Consider the following 23,345-nt stretch of genomic DNA (forward strand, 5'->3'; position numbering starts at 1 on the left):
TGTACTATAAATGTAATGATCCTGCTTCAAACATTTTACCTAGCAAAGGCAAACCCATAAAATTGAATTCTGTGCTGTGCATATGATTAAACAATTTTATAAGAATAGAAGTCTCATTGAGCTCCGAATCTTAGATTCTGCCCAATATTTAGGGGCATTTGTATCTAGGATTTCAGTCTGCAGCCTTTCCATGACTTGTCAGAATTAAAATACAAAAATAAAGTGTTGGATTAACTTGACCTGCCTCTGCCATCAAGGGTTTTTACCTACCCAGAGGATTCACTTGGGAGAGAGATGAAAGTGGTTCTTCCATTTCTATCTTCTATCAGGATTTCTGCCAACTCAGGCAGTTTCCAGGTGCAGATGAGCCTCACAGCAGCATAACTAGTAGAGCTTGCCAGTGATTTGTGTAGAATCAGTGTAGGTCTTTTCTCCCTTGGCCACACCTCAGCCAGATCTGTCTGCTTTTAATGCTGTAGTTCTACTCCTTGTCACTCACATGTGGCATCCCGGGAATAAGTCAGGTAAGTTTCATGAACTGTTTTTATAGCTTATATGCAACAACCTTTCTTGATCTATTACCATACTTTTCCTGCTGCTGAATGATGAGCTACAGTATGTGGTCCACTTCCTCAACCTCTGCCATGTTCTAACCAGCAGTCCTTATCAGCAGACAATTAACTATATTTAATGCATTCTTGTCAAATAGTAGCTGAGCCCATAGGCCCTGTATTCGTTTTAGCCTTTTCCTTTTATAAAGCTGACAGTGCCATAGTAAGATTCCCTTTATCACTATCATAGTTGTGTCCCACTATAGTATGATACTGACCTTTACCTTCCATTAAACTACAGGAAATGCTTTCAGACACCTCAGATGCAATGTTTGCTTTTTTACAGTAAGCAAAGATATGCGCGGAACAGGTATGCAAAGGATTTTGTTCTGCTTCCCAGCATCAGTAAAATTACAAGTGAAGTCGCATCACAGTCAAGAACCATTATTTTCACTTAGAGTCAAAATTGTGTGGAATGGAACTACTGGGCAAGGTTACTGAGACAAACATTGAGGTCATTTAAAGCAACAATTCGTTGTCATTGTGAAAAGAATGTCGTATAGCCAAGGGAATGAGCTTCAGTCTTTTTAGAAGGGTTTTTTTTTAATGCTTTCAAATTTTCCAATCAGTCAAGGAAATAAAATGTACAGTTTACACTCTATCATGACAATGTTTTCTTTGTATTTGAAAAATTGATGAAGGTTTTGAAATGCGTTAATTGAAATAACTTTTCATATCTTAATTTAAGGGCATTTCAGTCTCTTAACTCATTATGAAAAATAACCATTACCTTGGCCATTCACAATTGGCATAAAGATACCCCACATTGTCTCGAAGTGTTAAAGAATGTTTGTAACAAGGCAGGTCTTCACTTGATAGAAACTGACCAAAGTCAGTTGACCCCACCCTAATGACACTGATTTAGAACAGCTGGCCAATTTTTAGTGACTTATTTCATTAACAACTAACAGATAAACAGAAGCATTTCTCTCTCCCTCCGTAGCAGTAAACCTTTCATCTTTTCCCGTGTCCCTTGACAGCAACAGATCTAGAGTCAACCAGAATTCAGGACTCCACAGTTTTGTAATCCAGTCTTTACCTTTTCTCTCCAGGGGCCACAGGGGGCAGGGAACACTTGTGGTCCTGTCACTGCTCAGCCCCTGGCTTCTCCCAGGATCCAAACAGCACCAGCACCACCACACCTCTCCCCTCCCCCCCCCATGTCCCAGTGCTGCTTAGCTCCCACCTTCCCATGGGAGCTAAGCAGCAGTGGGACTGGGGAGGTCTCTGCTTCTCCACCCAGCAGGGGCCTGAATGGGAGCTATCCCACTTTTGGGTGGAGGTGGGGATTTTTTGGTCCAAAAGTGGAGATTTTCTGGTCCAGAAGTGGGACAGATCCCAGTCAGCCCCCAGCTTCACAGGGAAGCCTCTCTGGGAATGGAGCTTGTTTCAATATGCACAAGAGAGCTCCGCAGCAGCTGCTGTCTCCTGCCCCCATGTACATCGTGACCTCTCCCAATGTGCACACGGGTAGGAGACAGATGCCACTGCAGCCAGCAGAGCTGTTCTGGCCTGTGCACATTGAGACCAGCCCCTGTGCTCCCTACGAGACCCCAGGCTAGCACCCTGGGGGAGCCTGGAGCTCTCTCTGGCTGCTGCAGGGGGCCAGAGCAGGGAAGGAGCAGCCCTATACCAGTACCAGGATTTGCATCCAACAGGGAACACATGTAGATGTGCTCACAGGGAAGGCTAACTGCTCAGTATTTTATTGCTGAAGTTAGCCTTTATAGCATTTACAGCACACGTACATGCACCCAGTGTTTGCAGTCTTATTCCTCACTTCCATGTGCTCAGCGAGAGCAGGGTCTGACAGTAAGGAGGAGGGGAGGGCAATGCAGGGGGAAGAAGCAGGGGACAGAGAGGGCAAGGGGGCTACCTGAACCTCCAGATTTATTTTCCCTGCTGTAGCAATGGGAGAGGGCAGAAATCAAGGCATATCTCGTAATAATTAGATTCTGTCTGGAAAAATACAACAAATTTATACATTTTTCAGAATCTAGTTACTGGAGGGTCATCTTCTATTAAGGGTCATCTTATCTTTGACTAAATACAGTATTTGTATGTGAACAAAGATATTTATTTGGGACCAATAGTATTCACTGTTTAATATTTGTTATACATCATTCCATTGTTTACAAGGGTTCTTATCCAGTTAAGGTCCTGAAATGAAAATAAACAATTTATGTTACCAATCATATGCAAGTAATGATTTGGACTTAGAGTAAGTGCTCCAGAAACAATAGGCTGAAATATGCATGTCTAATGACTTTTTGAGTAACAGGTATAATTGAATGACTCTTACTGTACTCATGAACATTTCACAAATGGAAAGAATGTGTTAAATTTGACATACAATTTATTTTAAAAATTAATTTTACTAGGCTTCAACCATTAGTTGTTTTTTCCTTCAATTTCTGGGATAACTCTTTATACAGGGGAAGATACTAGTATTCACAGTAAATCAGGCTTCTGCTGTTTGTGAATTAGGTTCCTGAATTAATCAGTGACATTGGGCACTGAACCATACTCTTCAGGAGCACTAGGTTATACAGGCTGGTGTCTTAAATTTTAAGTCACTTAATACAGTCACAAATGTTGCAGTAATATTTAAAATGTTTTAGTATTGTGAAATACAATGGAGACCTCTAAAAGTCAAACTGCCTTGTACAGAGTCAACTTTCACTCTGTACAAACAGCAAAGCAAGTCAAATAGCTTATGAAAGTGATTTCATCATTTTAATTGCGTTTTGTTTATATAATATGTGAATGTTGCAGGGGCCAGATGGTGAAGTCAGGGATGCTGGCTGAGTAAGAACTGCATCATTTGATCCCATAATAGCATCATAGTGAATTCATCACAGTTTTGAAGCTGCATATTCTTGGAGAGAGATGCCCATGTTAGATGAAGTCAGGCAGAAGGCACCTTACAGACCAGGGGTGAGGAGGGGAGAGGTGCAAAATATGGCCTGTGGGCCGGATCCAGGGTAGAGCTGTGATCTGCTTCCTCTACGCTGCTGCCCACGGAACCTGTACCCATTACAGGGGCATGCTGAATCCAGGATCTGACACTCAGAGGGATTTTGTCTGGCCTGTGGTAGGTCCTTTGGTCCTGCCCAGACCAGGTGTAGGGGGCAGCCTGGACCTTGGCACATACAACAGGTCCTGCCACCCTGAGCACGGCAGGGTTGGGGCAGCACAGCAACCAGACTTGCTTCCTGGCAGTCCTGGTGGTAGCAGCTCTATCCAGGTGCCAGCGCCACTGGACCTAGCCTCTTTGCCAAGGCATCTGAACGAGGGCATGGGATGGGGCCGTGGGTGGGTGAGGAGTGGTGTTTGGAAGTGGGATGAGTGGGCAAGGCCCAGATTATGAGGCAGGACTGCAGGGTGGTGACAGTGCAGGGCTGGGGCCTGGGCAGAGCTGTGATCCACTCCTCAAACATCCCTGCAATGGGGGTGGGTTCCATGGGCAGGGGCATGCAAGGAGCAGATTAAAACTCTTCCTTAGCCCTGGCCTTGCACTGTCAGTGCCCCAGGAGCCAGCACCCAGCCTCGGATACAGCTCCCCGCCCACGCCTGGCCCTATCCCATCAGCCTGCCTGGGCACCCTGCTTGCGTGGGTCTTTGCTGGTCACCATGAAGACCCCAGGATTGTGGGGTGGTGACAGTGTGGAGCTAGGGCCCAGGGCCTGGGGCAAAACTGTGATTTGCTCCCTGCACACCCCTGCCCATAGAACCAGCACCCATTGTAGGGGTACGCAGGCAGAGGATTATGGCTCTGCATGGGACCAGGGCTGGGATTGTTTTGGTCATCTGTTGCGTGGAAGGGGAGGGGAGGGGGTGCTGACCCAGCCCATGACAGCTCAGTAAAGCTCCCTATGTCGCCTGCAGGCCCAAATAACTGCCCATACCCATTACAGACTAACTGAATTAAAGAGACATAAGCCTTCGTAAGGAAGAGCTCACTTCATCAGATTCTTCATCACAAAACTCATCAAAGCATAGCAAAGGATTAACACTATTAGGAATTTGTCAGTATGTGTGTATTTGTGTGTGTTTTAAATAGCAGGAAAGGGCCAAAACTATTATTCTCTGGATAATCCCTCTAGGTATTGGAGCAGTACACCTGCAAATTAACTGTTGACAGGGTTGATCTCTATATTAAAAGAATGCGGTGGCTATTGAGAGTATAAAGGCCCCAAAAATGCTAATGCTGTATTTGTCAAAATGTTTGCAAGCGTTCCCAAGTCTTTTATGTAATGATTTAATTTCTTTTTAGTTCACAGAAATTAGAATTTGTACGTAACAGGTGGAGAAATACAGAAGCATTCAGCCCTTCATTTCACAGTTTCTATGGAGAGTCACCAAACTGTAAGTATGTAGGGATCCAGCAATGACGATACATATTTTGCTTTTATTTGAGCTATTCGTTTATGTTAGACAAAACACTGTATGTATATCGAAGCACTGAATATCATTTTATTGACATTTATAATCTTGGATTTAAATTCTATTTTCTTTATTGTTTATATGTATTAGCTTGATTAGCTTGTACTTGAACTACTGTGTTTGTTTTTATGTGATGCTCACAAAAGCATATAAGCCACATGTTGACCATACAGTGATACCTACTAGAATCAAATGCACATTTTTTGTGACAACATGATATCCAATTGCATTGCCTAGGACATTTCCTAACCATGTGAAAAACAAGAGAGTATGTAATAAAAGAAAAAACAGCTGCTTTTTCCATCCTGTTCCCTGTCTCCCTCAACACCATCACACATGCCCACCATGACATACCAAAACCTACAAGCAAATTGTTGTTTTTGTAATACGACATTCATCTTGATTTTCCAATAAAGCTCTTAGATTTGGCTTGAGGCAGAATAAAATAGTCTGCACTTTGGTTGGTTGAATATTGTAAAAATGAATAAATATGGACTGGCTGGCAGGCCAAGATTGGTAAACTATTGCCTGAAGGATGTTAAAGTGCATCCTTCAGGCAATAGTTTACCAATCTTGGCCTGCCGGCCAGTCCATATTTGTTCATTTTTACAATATTCAACCAACCAAAGAATTTAAAGAACAAAACTGAGCCGAATACAGATGATTTATTTGTTACCATGTATTGTCAAGCAAATCTAATATGATGTTACTACATAGTAAAATCTGGCTAAGCTCATAATACACTTCCTCTGCAGGAAAACCTGTTGCTTTTCTATATAAAAGATGTATGCAAATGAGTTCTTACACGTCCTAAAATGAGTGTTCTGTAGATTCTTCCATCTCACTTCTGCTCAGGAACTGCAGTGTTCTACTTGAGATTTCCATGAACCATGCAGGAATGCCTGTAGAGAAAAAGAGAGGTGACAGGTGATGAGCGGGAAGCTTGGGGTAAAATTATTAAGGGCATTGAAGATGTTCACCTCAGATAGGAGCCAGAATGCTCTTGGGTGCTTCTAGTTAATGAGCCCCTTCATTCTTAATTACACATCTGTTCTGAATCTGCAAAATAGAACTGCTATATCTGATTGGTATGGATTGCATTGTTTTTTCCAAAAATGAGTACTTGATTCAGCTGGAGTAGCATCAAGGAGACACTGCCTCCCTTGGCATAATGTTCACCCCCCATAGAAGCAGTAGCATCCAGAATCCCAGGACCTAACTCCTTACTACTACATACCTACAAAGTGGATGAAAATGTAATTATATGAAAAATAACATTTGGCATCCTCTTTACATTCCTTGGGTCTACTCTTCAAACATGGCTGACGTGTTTGGCCTAGGACAGACATGAAAGCCAAAGTTGGAGGTATACCTCCTACTATACTCTAGGGACTACACTCTGATCTAATTTGGGGGTGGCTAAAGGACTTCTAAGCCATCTCTCACTTGTGCCAGTTAGTATTACCCCAAACCACTGCTCTGAGCAGGGATGACTAGTCTACAGCCACAATCTTTCCCCAATACCAACTCTGTACTGTGCAAGAATGCCCCTCAGTAAGGGAGTCTCCAGCTGACTCAGCAGAATCCTCAGTTTACCTTTTGCTTTCAGATGCACATTTCTTGCCAGGTACACCTTTCCCATTGTGTACCCTTTTGCCTTGTCCCCTCCACCTTTGCCAAATCTTACTTAAAACTTAATCTCCTTCTGCCTTAACTTTTATAAAATCCTTCATCCCTCTCCCATGTTACTTCCAGCTTTTTCTTATATGGAAAAGAATGTTACTATATAGCCTCTTCAACAAGCTCCTTTCAGGAGCCACTCAAAAATTGCTCACTTTTGTTGTGGGAAAAAAAAATCATTGTTCTTTTTATTGTATCTCATGGACTCATCACCGCATTTAAAATATCATCTGAAAACATTTCTTTCTTTTCCTGATTGTTCTCTATTTTAACTATATTTCATTTGGGTTTTTAGATTTAATATTCATAAAGCATTTCTCTGCATATTTCTAAGTTGAACATAAACTTGTTACCATATAATGCAATGCCCATTAATAGAATAATTTGTAATTCATGTTGACTAGTACTAGAGGTTAGACATAATTCAGTATCAGCTTGAATATAAGAGAAAACTGAACTATCGAATCGTAGAGGAAGAATACATGTTCAAATATACCAAAGAAGAAACTTTAAAATAAATATAAGAATCCCGCCCCCCCAATATTTGATCTAGAACATATTTTGAAATCTTTTCCATAATGCTAAAATTCATTGTCTAGTATTACCACTACTGAAACATATCCTCAGCTTTTATAAATCTTCATAGCTCCACTTATGTCCCTAAGGCCCCAGCAGATGTTACACTTAAGATATGATTAACCAGTTCATACATTTAAAGATGCGATAAAACAAGGAATAAGCTACAAAATTATTGAACAAAATAGATTCCCACTGCAGCTAACATTGTATGTGTCCTGCAGCCAATCAGTTGATTAGGGCTCCTGGCCTCAGGGGTGCATTGTAGGCAAGGGCAGCTCTTGACTCCAATGGGCTTCCAAGGCTGAGAGCACTGATCAGCTCACTGGTTTGCTACTACGGATGCTGATATGGTTTATTACACTGCATAAGCAAACACTGCTGCTAAGTGTACATGAAGTAAAATGTGTGGAAATTATTGTGAATTAGTATTCTAAGAAATTCTGGGACAGGAGACTATATATGTGTTGATGACCTGGATTAGCTTTTGGCTCTGTGAATGGCCACACATCATACAGTAACCAAATTTTAGTTCGTGGGTTACCATCTTGCACTAAGTAATATTTTACTAGAATGCTGAGTTCATATTTACTCTTCCATTTTTTTTGGTGAAAGATTCATAGTTTTATAGATGTTAAGGCAGAGGGCATCATTATGAGCCTGTAAGCACTGGCCACAAAAAAGTTATGTATAGTCCTTTCAGCCAGCTCTGCTTGAGCTTTTGGGTGCCCACCACCATCCTCAAGCAGTACCATTTAAAGCAAATGTCAGGTATTCTGTTTAGCACATCTCACACACAAAACTTGGCAATAATCAAACACCTTTCCTGGTATGTGTACCCCATTGTAGAATGTATGGACACAAGGTTAATTACATTCAATAAACTTCATTGGATGGACAGGTAGGAGTTTTTCCATAGTTAAAGCTGAGGGATGCTTTTCCATCTCTTCCCTCCTTTCCCTTCATTCCCACTGTCTTCAAGTGTTTCAAGAAAGGACATTTCACTAAAGGTGATAGTTTTTGCCAGGTTGCATTTTTTTGCTGAGATTTGGACAAGTTGTTTTTGAAATACATCTCTTTATAAAATACTAATCATATTTTCAATATTCTTTGAATACTTTTTGGCCTTGTCTTATTTCAGACATGGCTCATCCTTGGAATTTCAGTAGGACTTGTTTGAAAGATACCGGTGAAATCTAATGCATGGAATCAATTCTGAAATAGGGAAAAGATTTATTTGGGCAAAAGAAACAGACTGAAAGAGACAGTTTCCACAAACCTCTGTGCAAAGAAGGGACTACCCAATATCTTTATAAAAATTGGTGATGGAAATGTGGTATAACTATAAACCAGTCTTTTACAAATAAAGTTCGTTCTTTGAATTTGGGATTTGGAATTTAGAGGCATGCATTTATGCATATATTGCAGGGTAAACATATAAAGAACTTTGCATATATTTTCAGATAAAAGTGGATCTCGTTTTCCTGATTCTGGGAATATTTCACTGGTGAAACTCATTTCTTGCTGGAGAGACCAATCTGTAAAGGTAAGAAATTGTGTGTATTAATTGTGATAATATCATTTAAAAAGTGTATGATATCCTTCAAGAGTGGTCCAAAAAACTAACAGTCCCTGGGTAGCTTTAACTTTACCTTTGATAGTATGCATATAGGACCACATCAGAGTTTGACTCCTCAAAAAGGAGGTTACAGGAGACCTAGGCAGTGGGTACGTTCAGAGAGAAGGGGTCAAGGCTGGGACAGCTGAAACCCTAACAGGTGCTCAGAATCCTATGTGAGCACCCATCTTAAAGAGGAAGAACAGAAAGAACAGAGGCCTCAAGGTAGGTGTAACAGCTTGGGGTCACTCTGATCTCCCCTAAGGCCCCCTTACTGTGCCAAGCTGCCCAAAAGGGCACCCTCAACTCTTGCTCACTATGTCTTTGATGATAATTATATAATAGGGAGTCTGCCTTTCCATCATCTTGTGGGCCTTGTTCTGTACTCGGTTTCGGGTCACCCTAGCCTTATGGGCTATGCGTGGCTCCAACCACCCCTTTACCACGCCACAAGCCTCGCAGATGGAACTGACGTTCTTCAGTCTCGCTCTGCGCCTCACTGGGTGCTCGGCCTCTCTGCTGCCCTGTCTCGCTCTGCGCCTTGCTGGGCGTTTGGCCTCTCTGCCGCCCTGTCTTGTTCTGCGCCTTGCTGGGCGCTTGGCCTCTCTGCCGCCCTGTCTCACTCTGCGCCTCGCTCTGCGCCTGGCCTCTCTTCCGCCCTGTTTCGCTCTGCGCCTCGCTGGGCCCTCAGAGTCAGTGCACCCCAAAATGCTGCACCCTCTCTGGCACCAAGGTCGGTGCACCTGAAAATGCTGCGCCCTCTCTGGCACCAGGGCTCCATGCTGCCACGGGTCCCCTATGAGGCCTCCTCCATCCCCTAAAGCCTCACCCAAGCCACCGGTTGAAACAGCAAACAACAAAAAAACACAAGCCCCTGGCTATAACATAAAGTCTAGCCACCCAGCTATAACCTTATTCCAGCCACCCAGGGGGTGCTCCATCTTTTCCCCATCTCAGGGCCATGCCTGAAGTCAAGCCTCTGCTTGCTCTGAAAGAGCTCCTTTCCCCTGGGCTGCTGGCCACACCTCTGGTCCCAGCCCTGGGGTTTATATGGGCCTAGGACCTTGTCTCCTTTGGCCAGCTGACCAGATGCAGGTGCAGCCAATTCCCTCATTAATCAGTTGTCCTAGCAACCTGCACCTGGGGATCCATCTCTGCTCCACAGGCAGCAAGCACCTTAATGCCCTGCGGCAGTAGGGTTAGCCTGACTAGGCAGACCAGGACCCATGAGGTTACACCCTGCCCCAGAAACCACTTCCCCAACAACCAACAGAACATCAGAGTCATGGCAGGTGAGACCAGAGGTGAGGTGGGACCAGGTAAGGAGCAACAAGTGGGGTGGACCACAGTGGTGATCAGTTGCCAGGGTGGCTACCCTCCCTATTGAGTCCCACATGAGATCAGAGTGCTTAGATATGGTCATCTGGTAAGACCCACATAGATTCACAAATGTTAGGGGCTGGAAGGGACTTCACAAGATCATCAGGTCCAGCCTCCCTGCATTTGAGCAGGGGGGCTGGATGACCCCTGCCAGGTGAGCATCCAGACATTTTTTGAAGATTTTTTTAACATAATGCGTTGCTCACCTGCTCAGCTTCTGAAGCCCTTGGCAGACATTAATTATACTTAAAACATGATTAGTCTGTTAGTCACATCTTAAACAGTGACCTGGCTATTCAGGGAATTAAAAGGACCACAAAAAGGGAAAACAGCCAAAAAAAAAACTGCTAAAAACATGTAATACTTTTGTGGCTGGTTTCCATCATGCCTTAAATTGAATATGTGGTGGGGTTAGGACCACACTGGTTTATGGGAACCGGTTCCCAGTCCCAACAATTTCCTGCCCTGCCATGCACAAGTGGCTCAGCAAAAGGTGCAATAGTTGGGGTCAGGGATCAGATCCCATCACACTTTTTTAAATAAATGTCAATAAGCAGCCTGAAACTCTTTGATGTCTTTAATTTAGGGAGTGGCCGATATATATCCAGGAAAACTGTATTTGCAATGTAGTTGGTTGCATTAGGTCTGTGTATTTTGTGCTTTCCAATTAATTGAGTAGAAGCTGCATTAATACCATGATTCTGGGCTTCTCTATTCAAGGAAGATAGTATTCAGTAAATTTTGGTATGGAGAAGCCCAGAGTCATGGTATTAATGCAGCTTCTACTCAATTCATTGGAAAGTACAAAATGTACAGACCTAAGAGCGCTCTCTTTCATCAAGAACAGTAATAGTATTTGCACAAGAGGTCAGTTCTGATTTGCAAAGTAGCCAGTGCACTGTAAATTCACATCCTAAATTACTGGACACTAACTTCTTCAGGTAGATTAACCCTGCCCTTACATACTCCTGCACCCAAGAAAAGATCTTGCATCAGCCTGTCCATTTCAGCAAGCCAGTCAGCATTCTGCATCATTGATTCAGAACTCCCTGTTTAATCATTTGCTGTGGAATTTTCCCAGGATCCTTTCTGGCAAGCACTTACTGAAAGGCAAGCAGCATAGACAAAGATACCTCTTAAAGGGTAGTACAACTAGGGTTTTAAAAGCTTCAAATATAAACAAAGTGCAGGGACAAGTCCATCAAAGAATATCCAACTTTTTACTGAGCTCATACTTCAGCCTGCTTGTGAGCCTTGCTTGCAGAAGTAAAAGAGTTAACCATCTACCATCAATGAACGGGAGTTAGGCTTTCTAGTCAGTTCCAGCAGGAGCATTGACCCCAGTCAGAATCCCCAGCCTTAGCTACGGCTAACACCCAGTCCCTCTGAGGAAGGCTTAAAAAACATATGTAGCATCAGGGGAATGGAGGGAGGGGCAGAATTCTCTCCAAGCTCTGTGCAGCAACCAGAAAAGGCCCGAAGCATGGGAAATACCCGAAGTAGAACATAGACTCATCATCAGTAGCTGTCCAACCTCTTCTTGAACAGTTGCAGTGATGAAGAGTCCACAGCTTCCCTAGGCAGTCTATTCCACTGCCTTACTTCCAGCAATGAAGAAGTGTTTCCTGATATACAATCTAAATCCACTTTGCAGCAACTCAGAGCCATTGGTTTGTGTCCTCCTGCTCACTGCAGCAAAAGATGTTTTCCCTCTTCGTTATGGCAACCTTCAAGTATTTTGAAACTGCTACAATGTCCGCTTTTAAACATCTTTTCCACAAGCCGAATGGCAAAACTTCTTTAATACTTGGTTTGCGTGGTGTTAAAATTCAAGTAGAGTTCACCTTTTCAGTATTCACTGTACTAGACACTATTATAGCTTAATATTTTTAAATTAATGGTGTTTGGAAACAGGACTTTTTCTTTTCATGTCATTTTAAGGAGAAGTGATTTGCTCTTTTTCAGTCACTCACTTCATTGCTATTTCAGAAATAAATGAAACACCCTTTTGCAACACTCTCCATAAATTATTATATTAAATGTACATGTTGTTCACATATAAATAAAAATAACAGATACAGCATAGCCAAATTTTGTTTCCCTATTCTAAACTCTTAATTTTTCATATTTTAAAAAGTCTTCTCCCCTGTTATCACTGCAAAAGGTATTAGTTTAAATTCTCATTTTATTTAGTACATTAATTTGTTTGGCAACTTTTGTACGAGATCTAATTAAAAAAAAAAATTCCCAAAGAAAATTCCATTTCCCAGATCAGCCTACCTGTAGTGTAATCAAAACATGTTATTCCTTTTGTTGATTGTTAGCAAGGGAAAAAAAAATACCTTAGCCCCCTTGAGGATTTCTTTTGTGAATCCTTCATATAAAAAATATTTTTCCCCATCCTCCCTGGCTCTTTTACTTTGAAATGTTAAATACTGAAATGTGTCCTCCTCATTCCTTTACAGCATTTTTGAATACCCACCTTGAATCATTTCAGCTAGAAAAATGTAATAGAAAATTACTTGATTCTGTCTTTCCTTCTCCTAGAGTTTTAAGATATTTTGTGTTAGATGAGTGCTTATGAAAGATGCCAGATTGACACACATGGACACTGAATTCCTTTATCTATCCACAGAACATTTGCAGTGTGGGCAAGCTTACTCATGCTATCCTTATAGGGTGCAAACAGAAGTCGCAATTTTTTCCTGATCTGGCCACAGGAAACAGTCTATAGTCATGACCAAACACAAGTAGCAGATTGCTTCAAAAATGGCTGATTGCCTGAGGGTTCAAATTAAAATGCTTGAAAGCATAGCATCTTTTGTAACTTGTGTCTGTGCTGCCTCCCAGCCTGTTACTGTTTTCAGAATGGGAGGGGGAAAGGACGTGGAAGGAGTTCAGTCTATGGAGGGAGTTTATTTTTTCAGCCTCACTGGAGGGTGATGTGGGTGAGGTGAAGCCCCTCCCCACCTGAGCTTCAATTCCCCCACCCCACCCTCCACTGCTGACAAGAGAATCCCTAGACTGAGCTCCCTCTGCTCCCTTTCCCCACTCCCATTCTGAAAACAGCATGGGCTGGGAGGGAGCTGGCAGGGAGGAGGGACTGTTGCTAGGTTCCCCTCCCCCTTAGAACCAACAGTGAACTTCTGTTTGGTCCCAGAGATCATTGTAATTTAAAATGCTTCCTGCAAAGCATTCTGAGTTACAGCCGAGAGCTGCATTTCTGTCTGTGCCCATAGTGTTCTTTGGTCCCTGATTTAGCAAGACCAGTTGTATGAAAAAGAGTTTGGCTCATTTAGAGAAAACTGACAGTGAGTTCTGCTTTATATTATTTTATTAATCAGTAGTCCTACAGTGGTTGATAAACATGTATAAATGTTCTTAGGACTTAGAACCAAAGTACATACATCCAAGCATTAGCCACATGGCTTGTGGGATATAGGCAGACTCCTGTGCCTAGATTAAGCCCCACCAATGAAACAGGACTTCTTGTGGGTCTGCCAACCTAAGCTCGAGAAGCTGATCCCGAGTGGCTCAGGGTGGGGTGATCCTGGCTCGGGCTTGGTTTTTCTCCAGCATTTACGGAAGCCTCCAATACTTGCCTACCACTTGTTCTTAAGTTCAGAAGTGAAAGGTTTCTGTCTAGGACTTGCTTGGAAGTGTCACATGTGGTCTTCCTTAGGGTTCCACCTCCCCTACACCCCTTCCATGTGCCAACCTGATGGTCTTGACTATATGATGGATGGCTTGAGCTCTTGGACACTAGTGTGTGTGTTATCACCCCAATTGGGCCCCTAATGAATTTTAATAAACACAGCACCTCGGTGCATGCTAGTCACAAGCCATCCAATCTTTCTGCTGTGGTCTGCCTGTAAAGTGTTCAGCAGACACAGGAGAACACTCTTCCTTCTTATGGCCATATTTCTTGGGTCAGCTGGACAACCCAGTCTGGCCAACCCAGTCTTCCACCCCAGAGTCCCTGAGGGCTCTTGGTCCCTCAGCCCTGGGAATAATATCATTAAATGTGGCCTCAGTGTCTAACCTCAGGAGTGAAACAAAAGTACAAGAAGAATTAAAAAAAGATCAAAGGGTTAGAAGTCTCACCTCCCTACTCACATGTCCCTGTGTGTTGATGTAACATTAGCCCCTCGGCCTCCTTCCTTTGTCTAGTACTGGGTATCGCTCGTCAGGGAGGCAGTCTGTTCTTTGAGACTCTGCTTGATATCCCTGGCTTGAGATATGACCGAGTGCACTGACCAGGAGCATAGAGCTGTCTCCAGGCTGTTGCTCACCAGCTTCTTCCCAGCAGACAGCTTTTGAAGCTGACTGCCAGTGCTGCTTGATGACATAATCCTTCCACACCAGCCCCAGCTGCACAGATAAGTAGCTAATGAACCATGCAGGTGGCTCCACCTGCAGTCCCCCACTTTTTTGCCACCATGCCTGTATCAGGGGTGTTTTTCCAGGTCATGGGACTTTCAGGGCCATTTCCTCATGGCCACAGGTTTTTCCCATTGCTGCTCTGGCCCTGGGACTTTCACTCTGGAACAGTGGGTTCAATAGTCTGACACAATGTTCCATGTTAAAAGTTCATGTCCTTAGTATAAACCTATCTACATGGAAACTCCAAACTCACTATTCCTCTATATGCCTAACTGTAACAGAGCACCTGGGGCTCTCTGTTTAAGGGAAAAATCAACCAGGCAGGCAAGAGACAGCAGCTGCAGGGCACTGCGGAAACAGGGCAATTAGGCCAATTGGCAGGCACCTGCAGACAGCCCAGGCAGTCTGCTGACTGGAAGTGGATAGGGTCCTGGGAGGATATAAGCCTGAGGTATGGGCTAGCAAGCTAGTCTCTCCCTGGCAGCCACAGTGTGGAGAGTTCCCAGCAGCAGGGCTCATAAAGGGACTGCAGAGCTGCATATGGATATCCAGCAAAGCTAGGGGAGCGGAGGGCTAGGAGGCTATCTTAGGTGAGGGAAGGTTTTCCCTCTTAAAGGGGGCAGAAGGCTGCTTTGCCTTTATGTTTATGTTATAGCCTGGGGGCTTATGTTTATGTTGCAGTTATACTAGCAGTTTGGGTTGGGACTGTAGGGGTGGTATATGAAGGTCCCATTAGTGTCTGAGGGGCACATGATTGAGTGACTATTGGGGCAGAGTGCCAGTCTACAAGACCAGACAGGGCCAGGGGCCCGGCACCTAAGAGGGGTGCGACTAGGCAGGGGCCCAGCACTCAAGAGGGGTGCAGCCACACAGGGGCCAGGGCCTAGTGCCTGAAAGGGCTAAACCAGAGCTAGTGCCTCAAAGGCCAGTCCAACTCAGTGGGCCCAGGCTAGAAGACCTAGCCAGAGTAAAGGGGCAGAAGCTGAGGAGGCCAAAGCCCCAACAGAGTGACAACAGTAACACCCATGAGGGTTGGGGCATGGTGTAGGGGAGGATCAAAGCCACACAATGAGGCCCTAAGGCTTTAGGTACCCTGCAGTGGCACAGTCATAGACAAGCCCAGGGAGCAGCCTGGCACTAGAGGCTGGTAGGGTGCCAGGGCCCCCCAGTGTGGGTCCAGTTGGACTGAGGCACACACGAAGGCTCATGGACAGCCTCCCTTTATTGTTATTCCATCAAGGCATGACAGATGAGAAGGTAAGGCACCTTCTCTAGGGGAAGGGCGGGGCATGGTGGTGGAGCCACGAGGGGGGTCACAGCCCATCTCTAGGACCTTGACATGCTACACTAGCATTAAGCTATATCCATTCTCTTAGCAATTTAACATTAAAGAGTGCTTTCATTCTGGGATTGTTTTTTTATCCTCTACATGCATCTGACAACCCCATTGTTTTTCTTCCTATGTAATCAGAGGATCTGACTTAGGCAGGATAAGATTATTCTTTGTGTAAATGGTTAGTTGATTACTATGTGATATGTTCTACATAGCTAGATTTACTAGCTGTTTTACCTAATTGTAGTTGTACTTAATGCAACTTCTGTGGAAAAATAAAGAAGACCTCTTCTCTAAATAGTATTAATAATAATAAAAGAAATTGCTATTGACATGGCATAATGCTGTTTTATATATAATCTTTCTTTGAGTATACGATTCTATATTTTAAAAACAAATTTGTCCATTTTTTCCCAAAATGTGTTGCCAGAATTCTTGCTGTTAACATTTAGGACCTGGTTTTGAAGGCCCCCAGTAGCCTACAGCACCAGTTTTGCAGTTGCTGCCCAGTAACTTCTCTACACCGATGAGCCTTAAGCTTGTGTAGGCTTTATAGTACTTCAGCATCTACATATTATAAAGCCATAAATCGTGCCTGTGTATGTAATCCTGACAGTTATTAGCCAGAATAACTGGTCCCCATTGTATCCATTTCATATTTTGTCTATGCAGGATGGAACAGCTGTAGTTAACTTCTACAAATTATGTTAAGATAGCCCTCTGGAAATGATCTGGTACAGTGTCATTCTTGTGCACAGTCTCACCTATCTCCTCATCCAGTCACAACAATGGTCATTCAGTGGTGCAACAATAGTTACCAGAAACTCTGAATTAAATTCACCAATATAGAAAGCTTGGATCCTATGAGGTTACTGAAATGTTTTTCTGTTCCACAGTTATGTGGCTGTAGGGGATGATGGCTCTTTAGAAAGACAGTTATTTTATATTGTGCAGTATATGTCCTGGCCAAATATGGAAACAACTTCATATGCTGTCTCTTGCCTGGTCCCATCCTCACAAGCAGAATAGTAGACATCAGATGTAATTACGGTAGAGTGAAAAAATAATTTAGTATCACTGAACACAAATATAATGATTTTGCTTATCTGAGCTCCTTTTCATTTTCCTTGCTGAATGTTTGTATAGCAGATATGTTACAGATCCTGTGTATGGCTACAAACTGTAAGGCATCCACTTAGCACAAGTTATTTCTGTTTCTGTTAGTGCCCACTATCTCTCATTAAATCAGCTAATATTTACAACACTGATTGCAAAATTAGAGGAATTGCCCCATCCTACACGAAAAATATATTTACAGCCTACAGAATATAGAAACCCATAAAATGAATCTAGTTATATCCTAGAACTGATTTGTAAACTAGCACAGGGATTAGTGATACTGGTGGGAAACTGAGAGGAGCTCTGTTGCAGAAATAGGCAAAGTACTTAGAGAGGGAATTTGAATTTCACTGACAAAGAAAAAATATTTGGGTTGCTAGGAAACATACAGGGAGAGAGCAAAGCTGAAGATTTGAAACCACACTTATGTGGATGTGCTTATTCAACAAAATTATAGACAAGCAGCATGCAGAGATTTATAGCTGCCTCCACAAATATCATGTTGTCCCCATTTGCAACACTTTTTTATTCAATTCTAAGATGTTAGAGGAAATTACATGTTACAAAATACTACTTGGCTGAAGTACACAGTAGTGATTTAGGTAATGAATATCTGATCCAGGTTTGTGACAGGCTCTTAGGAGATCAGAAAACTGTGAAAAGAAGATAACTTTCTAGCCTTCAGGCACGGTCTCTCCTAACATAAGGGATATGCTTCTACAAAATATCCACAGTTCTTCTGTGGATTCCTCTGAACCCCTGTCAAAAATCAACTTGGGAAGAATGGAAGCAGGTTTTTGCTTGTTTATTTTTGTAGTAATTCAATATCGATTTCAGGATCCAGCTGCAGCATCTGGATCTGATTTCCCAAAGTTCAAGGTTCTTTAGGTCTGGAGCTTTAGTTTTGGCTCATATCTAACTGTCATGGGATGGGGTCCCCAGGGATGGCCATGATGCCCCTAGGGCTCTGCGACCATGCCAGGCTTACCCAAAAGGGCACCCTTTTTCTCACCTGCCATGTCTTGTTAGTAATTATCAAGAATTTGGAGGCTGCCCTCAAGTTTTTTTGGACACAGTCCTGATGGACCCCACTGAACCCTGTGAGTTCTTAGACCCCTTTTGGGTCTTGCACAAAATGGTTGCCTCACGGGGCACCCTAAGTCTTATGAGCTAGATGCGTGGCTCCAAAACTGCCCCTTTTCCATGCCCTAAGCCTCGCAGATGCCTCTGCGCCGCACAGTGGCACCAGGCTCTGCTTACCCCTTTTGTCATTGTGCCCCCTGGCGCTGGGGTTCCCACACTGTCATGGGCCTCCAATGAGGCCTCCTCCTTCCCTAGTAGCCTCAGCCTGATCCACCAGTGTTTATAAACAGGAACTTAAATATGAGCCCCTGGGCTATAACATAAGTGGTTCAGGGTGTGCTCTGTCCCTTTAAAAAGTCAAACTTCCCCCAGCACTAAGTGCCTTGTAGGCTAGGGTACCTGTTGGGTACCCGTTTGAGCTCCTGGAGCCCCCTTAGCCCTGTATGCAGCATATCAGGCAGTCCTTGGAGGCTCCTTCCCCTTAGCTGCTGCCAGAGAGGTAAGTCCTACTAGTCTCAACCCTGTGGCTTATATGTGCCCAGGGCCCTGCCTTCTTCCAGTAAGCTGACGGTGCAGGTGCAGGCTAATTCCCTCGTTAGCCTGTTGCCATAGTAACCTGCACCTGTGGGGCTTCTGACTCCTAGGGCCCTCTCCCTAGGCAGTTTCTGTTCTTGAAGGAACAGGCACCTTAGTGCCCTGCGACTCTTTTTTGGTTTCCCCAATAAAATAAAACGTTGTCATTCCAAGATGGAATGGTTGTGTTAAATCAAAATACAAAGGGTGAGGTCTGCTCCCTGTGACTTGATGCAGCTCACTTCTATGCTGGCATGGTACATCCATCCGGTGCTGGAACTTAGTGGCATTAGACAGCTACAGTCTCAATTCTACTGCCAGGTTTTGGTTTGCTGGGGCAACTGAATGGGGAGAGGCCAGCCAAGGAATGAGCATGGCTAGAGTAGACAGTAGGGTGATGCACTGATTATATACCTCTTTCAGTCTACCTCTGGTGACGTTCTTTTTGGAACACAGTCCTCTGTGTAGTTATCTGTCTCAGCAGTAGAGTCTTAAAACCTTAGTATTCTGCCTGTCCTTCAGAGAATTTCCTTCCCTGGAAGGTGAATGCCTTTGCATACTATTGAGTTAGAGGGGTTGGGGGACTGGGTGAGGGAGAATTTCCTCTCTTTATGACGTATGGAATTTCAAGATGCTGGGAGTGTCGCAGAGGGAGTACAACTCCTGCCATTTTGTCATCAGGCAGTTTAGACAAAGTACGAACTGCAAAAAATTGCAAGATATTTTCATAGAAAGTTTCATCATGAATGGTCTCAGGACACTTTACAGATTGATCCTTACCAGTCCCCTTTAGGCTTCTCTAGTAAAGCGGATGGTAAACCAGCTAGGGATTTCTCTTGGGGAACAAAATTCCTAAATAGTGTAAAGCTGGTATAACCAGCTCTACGCTAAATGCTCTTGGCCCTACCACACATCAGGGAAATATACTGCTTACAGAGGCAAGTAGTTTAATCTTGGACAGTTGTTAGCCAGAGAATAATAGAGCAACTCTAGTGCTGCTTTGTTTTATATTATGGGCAGCCTCTGGCTACCTGAGGTTTTGGGTATTGCAAAAGTTTTATTAAGCCACCTTTGCTCTCTTCCTATCAGATCTTGCACTGAGAAGAGCTCAGCTGGACCCAAAACGGTCTCTGTTTACCAGGGAATACTGATATGTATGCAGCCACCTCTGGTACAGAGCCAAACAAGACAAGTTCAGTAGTCAACACAGAAAGGAGGGGCATGCCTGAAAAGGGCCTGCTCCTAAAAATTCCATGAGAGTTTTAATATCCTAGCACAGGAGATAATGTTTGGTGCTTAGTGTCATTCAGAATAAAACATTGTGAAGACAATGTCAGGAGTTAAACTGTTATCTTCAGAATCTCAGCAAGTTTGTACCTTGATTTTTTAAAATATCTTTTCCTTTCAGCTAGTCTCAAGAGTTCTGGGGATCTTTGTAAGCTGCATAAGGCTAGGGCTGGATACTATAAACATTGTAACTTAGAATCCTGTTTTAATAGATGTAATTTGAAATGTCCAGCTGTATTAATTTAAAGTAGATATTCTGTGTTTAATTTATATTGAAATGCAGTGACACCAATAAGCAAGGGCAGAAATAATCAACTGCTTGAACATATTGCTGAACTCACGTTCAAGACCAATCTTAATTCCGGTAGATCTTGAATCTTTCCTTTGGATAATGGGAGTTCTCTGGAATAGGTTTTTCCCTTAATTTTGAAAAAAAAAGATGCAATGCTAGCTTGGCTGAAGTATAGTCATACAAAACCAAGGGTAATAGCAAAACAATAGTGCTCCTCTGTGTCAAGAATAAATCCATTAAACTAAGTTGATAAAGAGGCAACAATTGTATCAACATCAAGGGATACCAAATAAACTTTTACAATAACATTGGGTAGTAATACACGTATAGATAGCAAAGCCAGTCCACCTTCAACCCTACTTCATTTGGGGTCAAAATTAGGGGAATGTAGCTAGTTTGTATTACTATAAGAGCATGCAAATGCAACAGTTGAAGCATCCTTGGTGCATGCTCTCAATCCGACACTTGCCCTTCCTCTTTAGAAGTGACTAAAACATATGCCCTAAGTGTGAGTACCTCACACAGTACTCGCTTTTCCCACAATGTTTCTCATAATATGCAGCAAATTGAAGCATTTTCTTTCTAAGAGTCAGATCCATAATGGGTATAAAGTTCCACTGAAGTCAACGGACTACCTGATACTACCCATTATGAGTCATTTTTTCCACCTAAATATAGAAGGGAATGGTGGAATTTCATTTATCAGTGTGAGACCAACTATTGGCAAATGTATCATGGTTAATGGGTTTTAATGAATTTTGGGTTTCTTAGGTAAGCAATTAAGAATATCATGTAAATAATGAAAAATTCTGTAATAATCTGCATCCATGACAGATTATTGAGACGATACAAGCTGTGCTACTGGCAGAAGTACAAAGGAGTATGAAAACCTTGAAAAAGACATCAGTCATCAGTCAACCAGTGACAATGATAGAGAATGGAAATGGTGAGATTCACACACTGCCAAAGATTGAACAGACAGAGCAGACAGAGTTACAATACATTAAAAACATTTCTTTGGCGAGTAAGTACAAAATTTATTGGCATATTTTTTCATAACTTTTTCTAGTACTTAAAATATGTTAAGAATATGAGTTCATGATATATTGTTTCTGTATGAGACAAGCCAAGTGCCCTGTTTCTGACTTAGCTGGCTATCAATTTTCTTATAAAATTGTCAGGTATACAGAGGACTTCCAAATGCTGTTATTATCATGTTTAAGTAATGAACACTAAAAAAGAAAGGTGGATATAGTTTTTATTTAAAAATGTAGTTCTGGTATTGGAGATATAAGTGAGATGGAGCAGATATTTGGGGGGATATAATCAGTAGTTTACAAATTACATTGACATTATTATTTTAGAATGTATCTTTTTCAATATCAGCCTTTATACAGTACTAAAAATTAATTGTTTAAACTTCATAACTTCATGACATGGTACAGAATCTTCTATTTTTTTTTTTTTAATAAATAAAACCTCTACAATGGGAAATCAAATGAATTTTACAATTGAATCATTTCATTTTACAACAAATTTAGTCATCATAACTTTATAATGGCACTGTTTATGGTAGAAAAGATTGAATCTAAATTTATGTTGTGAAGTGATATCCATTTTTAAGCCTATTAGCTGAGTCTTAGAATTAAGTGACCTAAATTTTAGATCCAATCTTATTAGTGAGCCTTCTCTGGGGAAGCTAATTTATTATCTTGTTGAATGTATGTATCTGTCATGAAAATTTGTTACTAGTCTACTTGTCTCAGGATACTAAAAATGATCAGTGATACTTGTTTCAGGCCACAAAACAAAATGGCACCTCTCTAACTTGGACTGTTGTAATATTACAAACCAGCTAAAGCTTTGAATAATTGCCATATATGAATCTATATTTTGCTTATACTGGAGATTCTTTTGAATCATTTTATCTCAAGTAGGTTGGGACAGGATAATTTTTAAAATAAAAGATCCCCCAGCTACAAAATTCGTATTTGGATTTGGTTCTGAACTTCCTTAGAGTTCAATGTGGTGTTAAAATTTGGACCATTGCAGGGACAAGAGCTAGTTTGGAAATCTTATATCTGGTTGCACATATACAAAGTTCAGGAGTGTTGATATTCGTGGGTTTGATTCAAATCCTATTTGTTACAGAGTGAAATACATTTTTTATATATATGGTGACAGAAAAAATCAGTTTTCTGTTTTATTAAATGAGGCCAAGTCTTAAGAGTGATTCTGAAGGACTAAATAAGAAAAAGTTGTAACTTCACTGGATTTACTCTAGATTTATACTGGTATTATTTGGATTAGTGTTTGGCTTATGGCATGCATGGTGGTGGCTTTGAGGTTTTTTAGTCATAATACATTACTCAACAATATTAATCTGGAGAACTATTAGAATTTTACAAAGATGGAAACAAGTACATATATTAATGGGCATATGTGTACTTAAGTGCATAGGGCACAACCTTGTAACACTTTCTGGTTTAGCTTGTGCAAGGTGTATTTTATTCTAAATAATTGGATGTGTTATGCAACAATATACATTTTACAACTACACTTTAGTATTGTGGAGTGGGGAAGACCTATTACATTATGATGTACATAGGAGCACTGTACAATATTTTAACCTACTGTTTGTTCGGATTTCTATACACATTTTTGCTTACTGAATTATATTGACGTATTATGCAAATAAGCACAAAAACATTTAATTTTGTTAGTATGGCAGCCAACCAGTGGACATCTTGCAAAACTAACTGGCTTTATTCTACATTAACCTCTTTCTAAAGCTTTTATTTTTATGAATATATTTTTAAATTTGCAGTGAGGTTGGTAGAAGTGTAATAAATTGATCTGAGAGTAAATCTATTTGTTGAATAATTACCATCTATTTTTACCTCTCCATTTGATGTGGCACATCTTCTTACTGATCTAAGTATTTATGGGTTTGTACTCTAGTTT

At 42.0% G+C, this 23,345-nt stretch overlaps 1 protein-coding gene across 2 annotated transcripts in view; it reads left to right on the top strand.

Annotated features, from left to right (window-relative positions):
* WDR72 (WD repeat domain 72) overlaps positions 1 to 23,345 on the top strand; it is a 239,706-nt gene that overhangs the window by 126,046 nt on the left and 90,315 nt on the right. For both annotated transcript variants that reach the window (XM_019533547.1, XM_019533548.1), the window contains exons 16-18: positions 4,888 to 4,979; positions 8,777 to 8,859; positions 21,216 to 21,405. In XM_019533547.1, coding sequence (XP_019389092.1) covers positions 4,888 to 4,979; positions 8,777 to 8,859; positions 21,216 to 21,405 — 365 coding nt within the window. The remainder of the gene's footprint in view (positions 1 to 4,887; positions 4,980 to 8,776; positions 8,860 to 21,215; positions 21,406 to 23,345) is intronic.

Source organism: Crocodylus porosus, unplaced genomic scaffold, assembly GCF_001723895.1.
Source record: "Crocodylus porosus isolate Cpor-Errol unplaced genomic scaffold, CroPor_comp1, whole genome shotgun sequence".
NCBI lineage: Eukaryota > Metazoa > Chordata > Crocodylia > Crocodylidae > Crocodylus > Crocodylus porosus.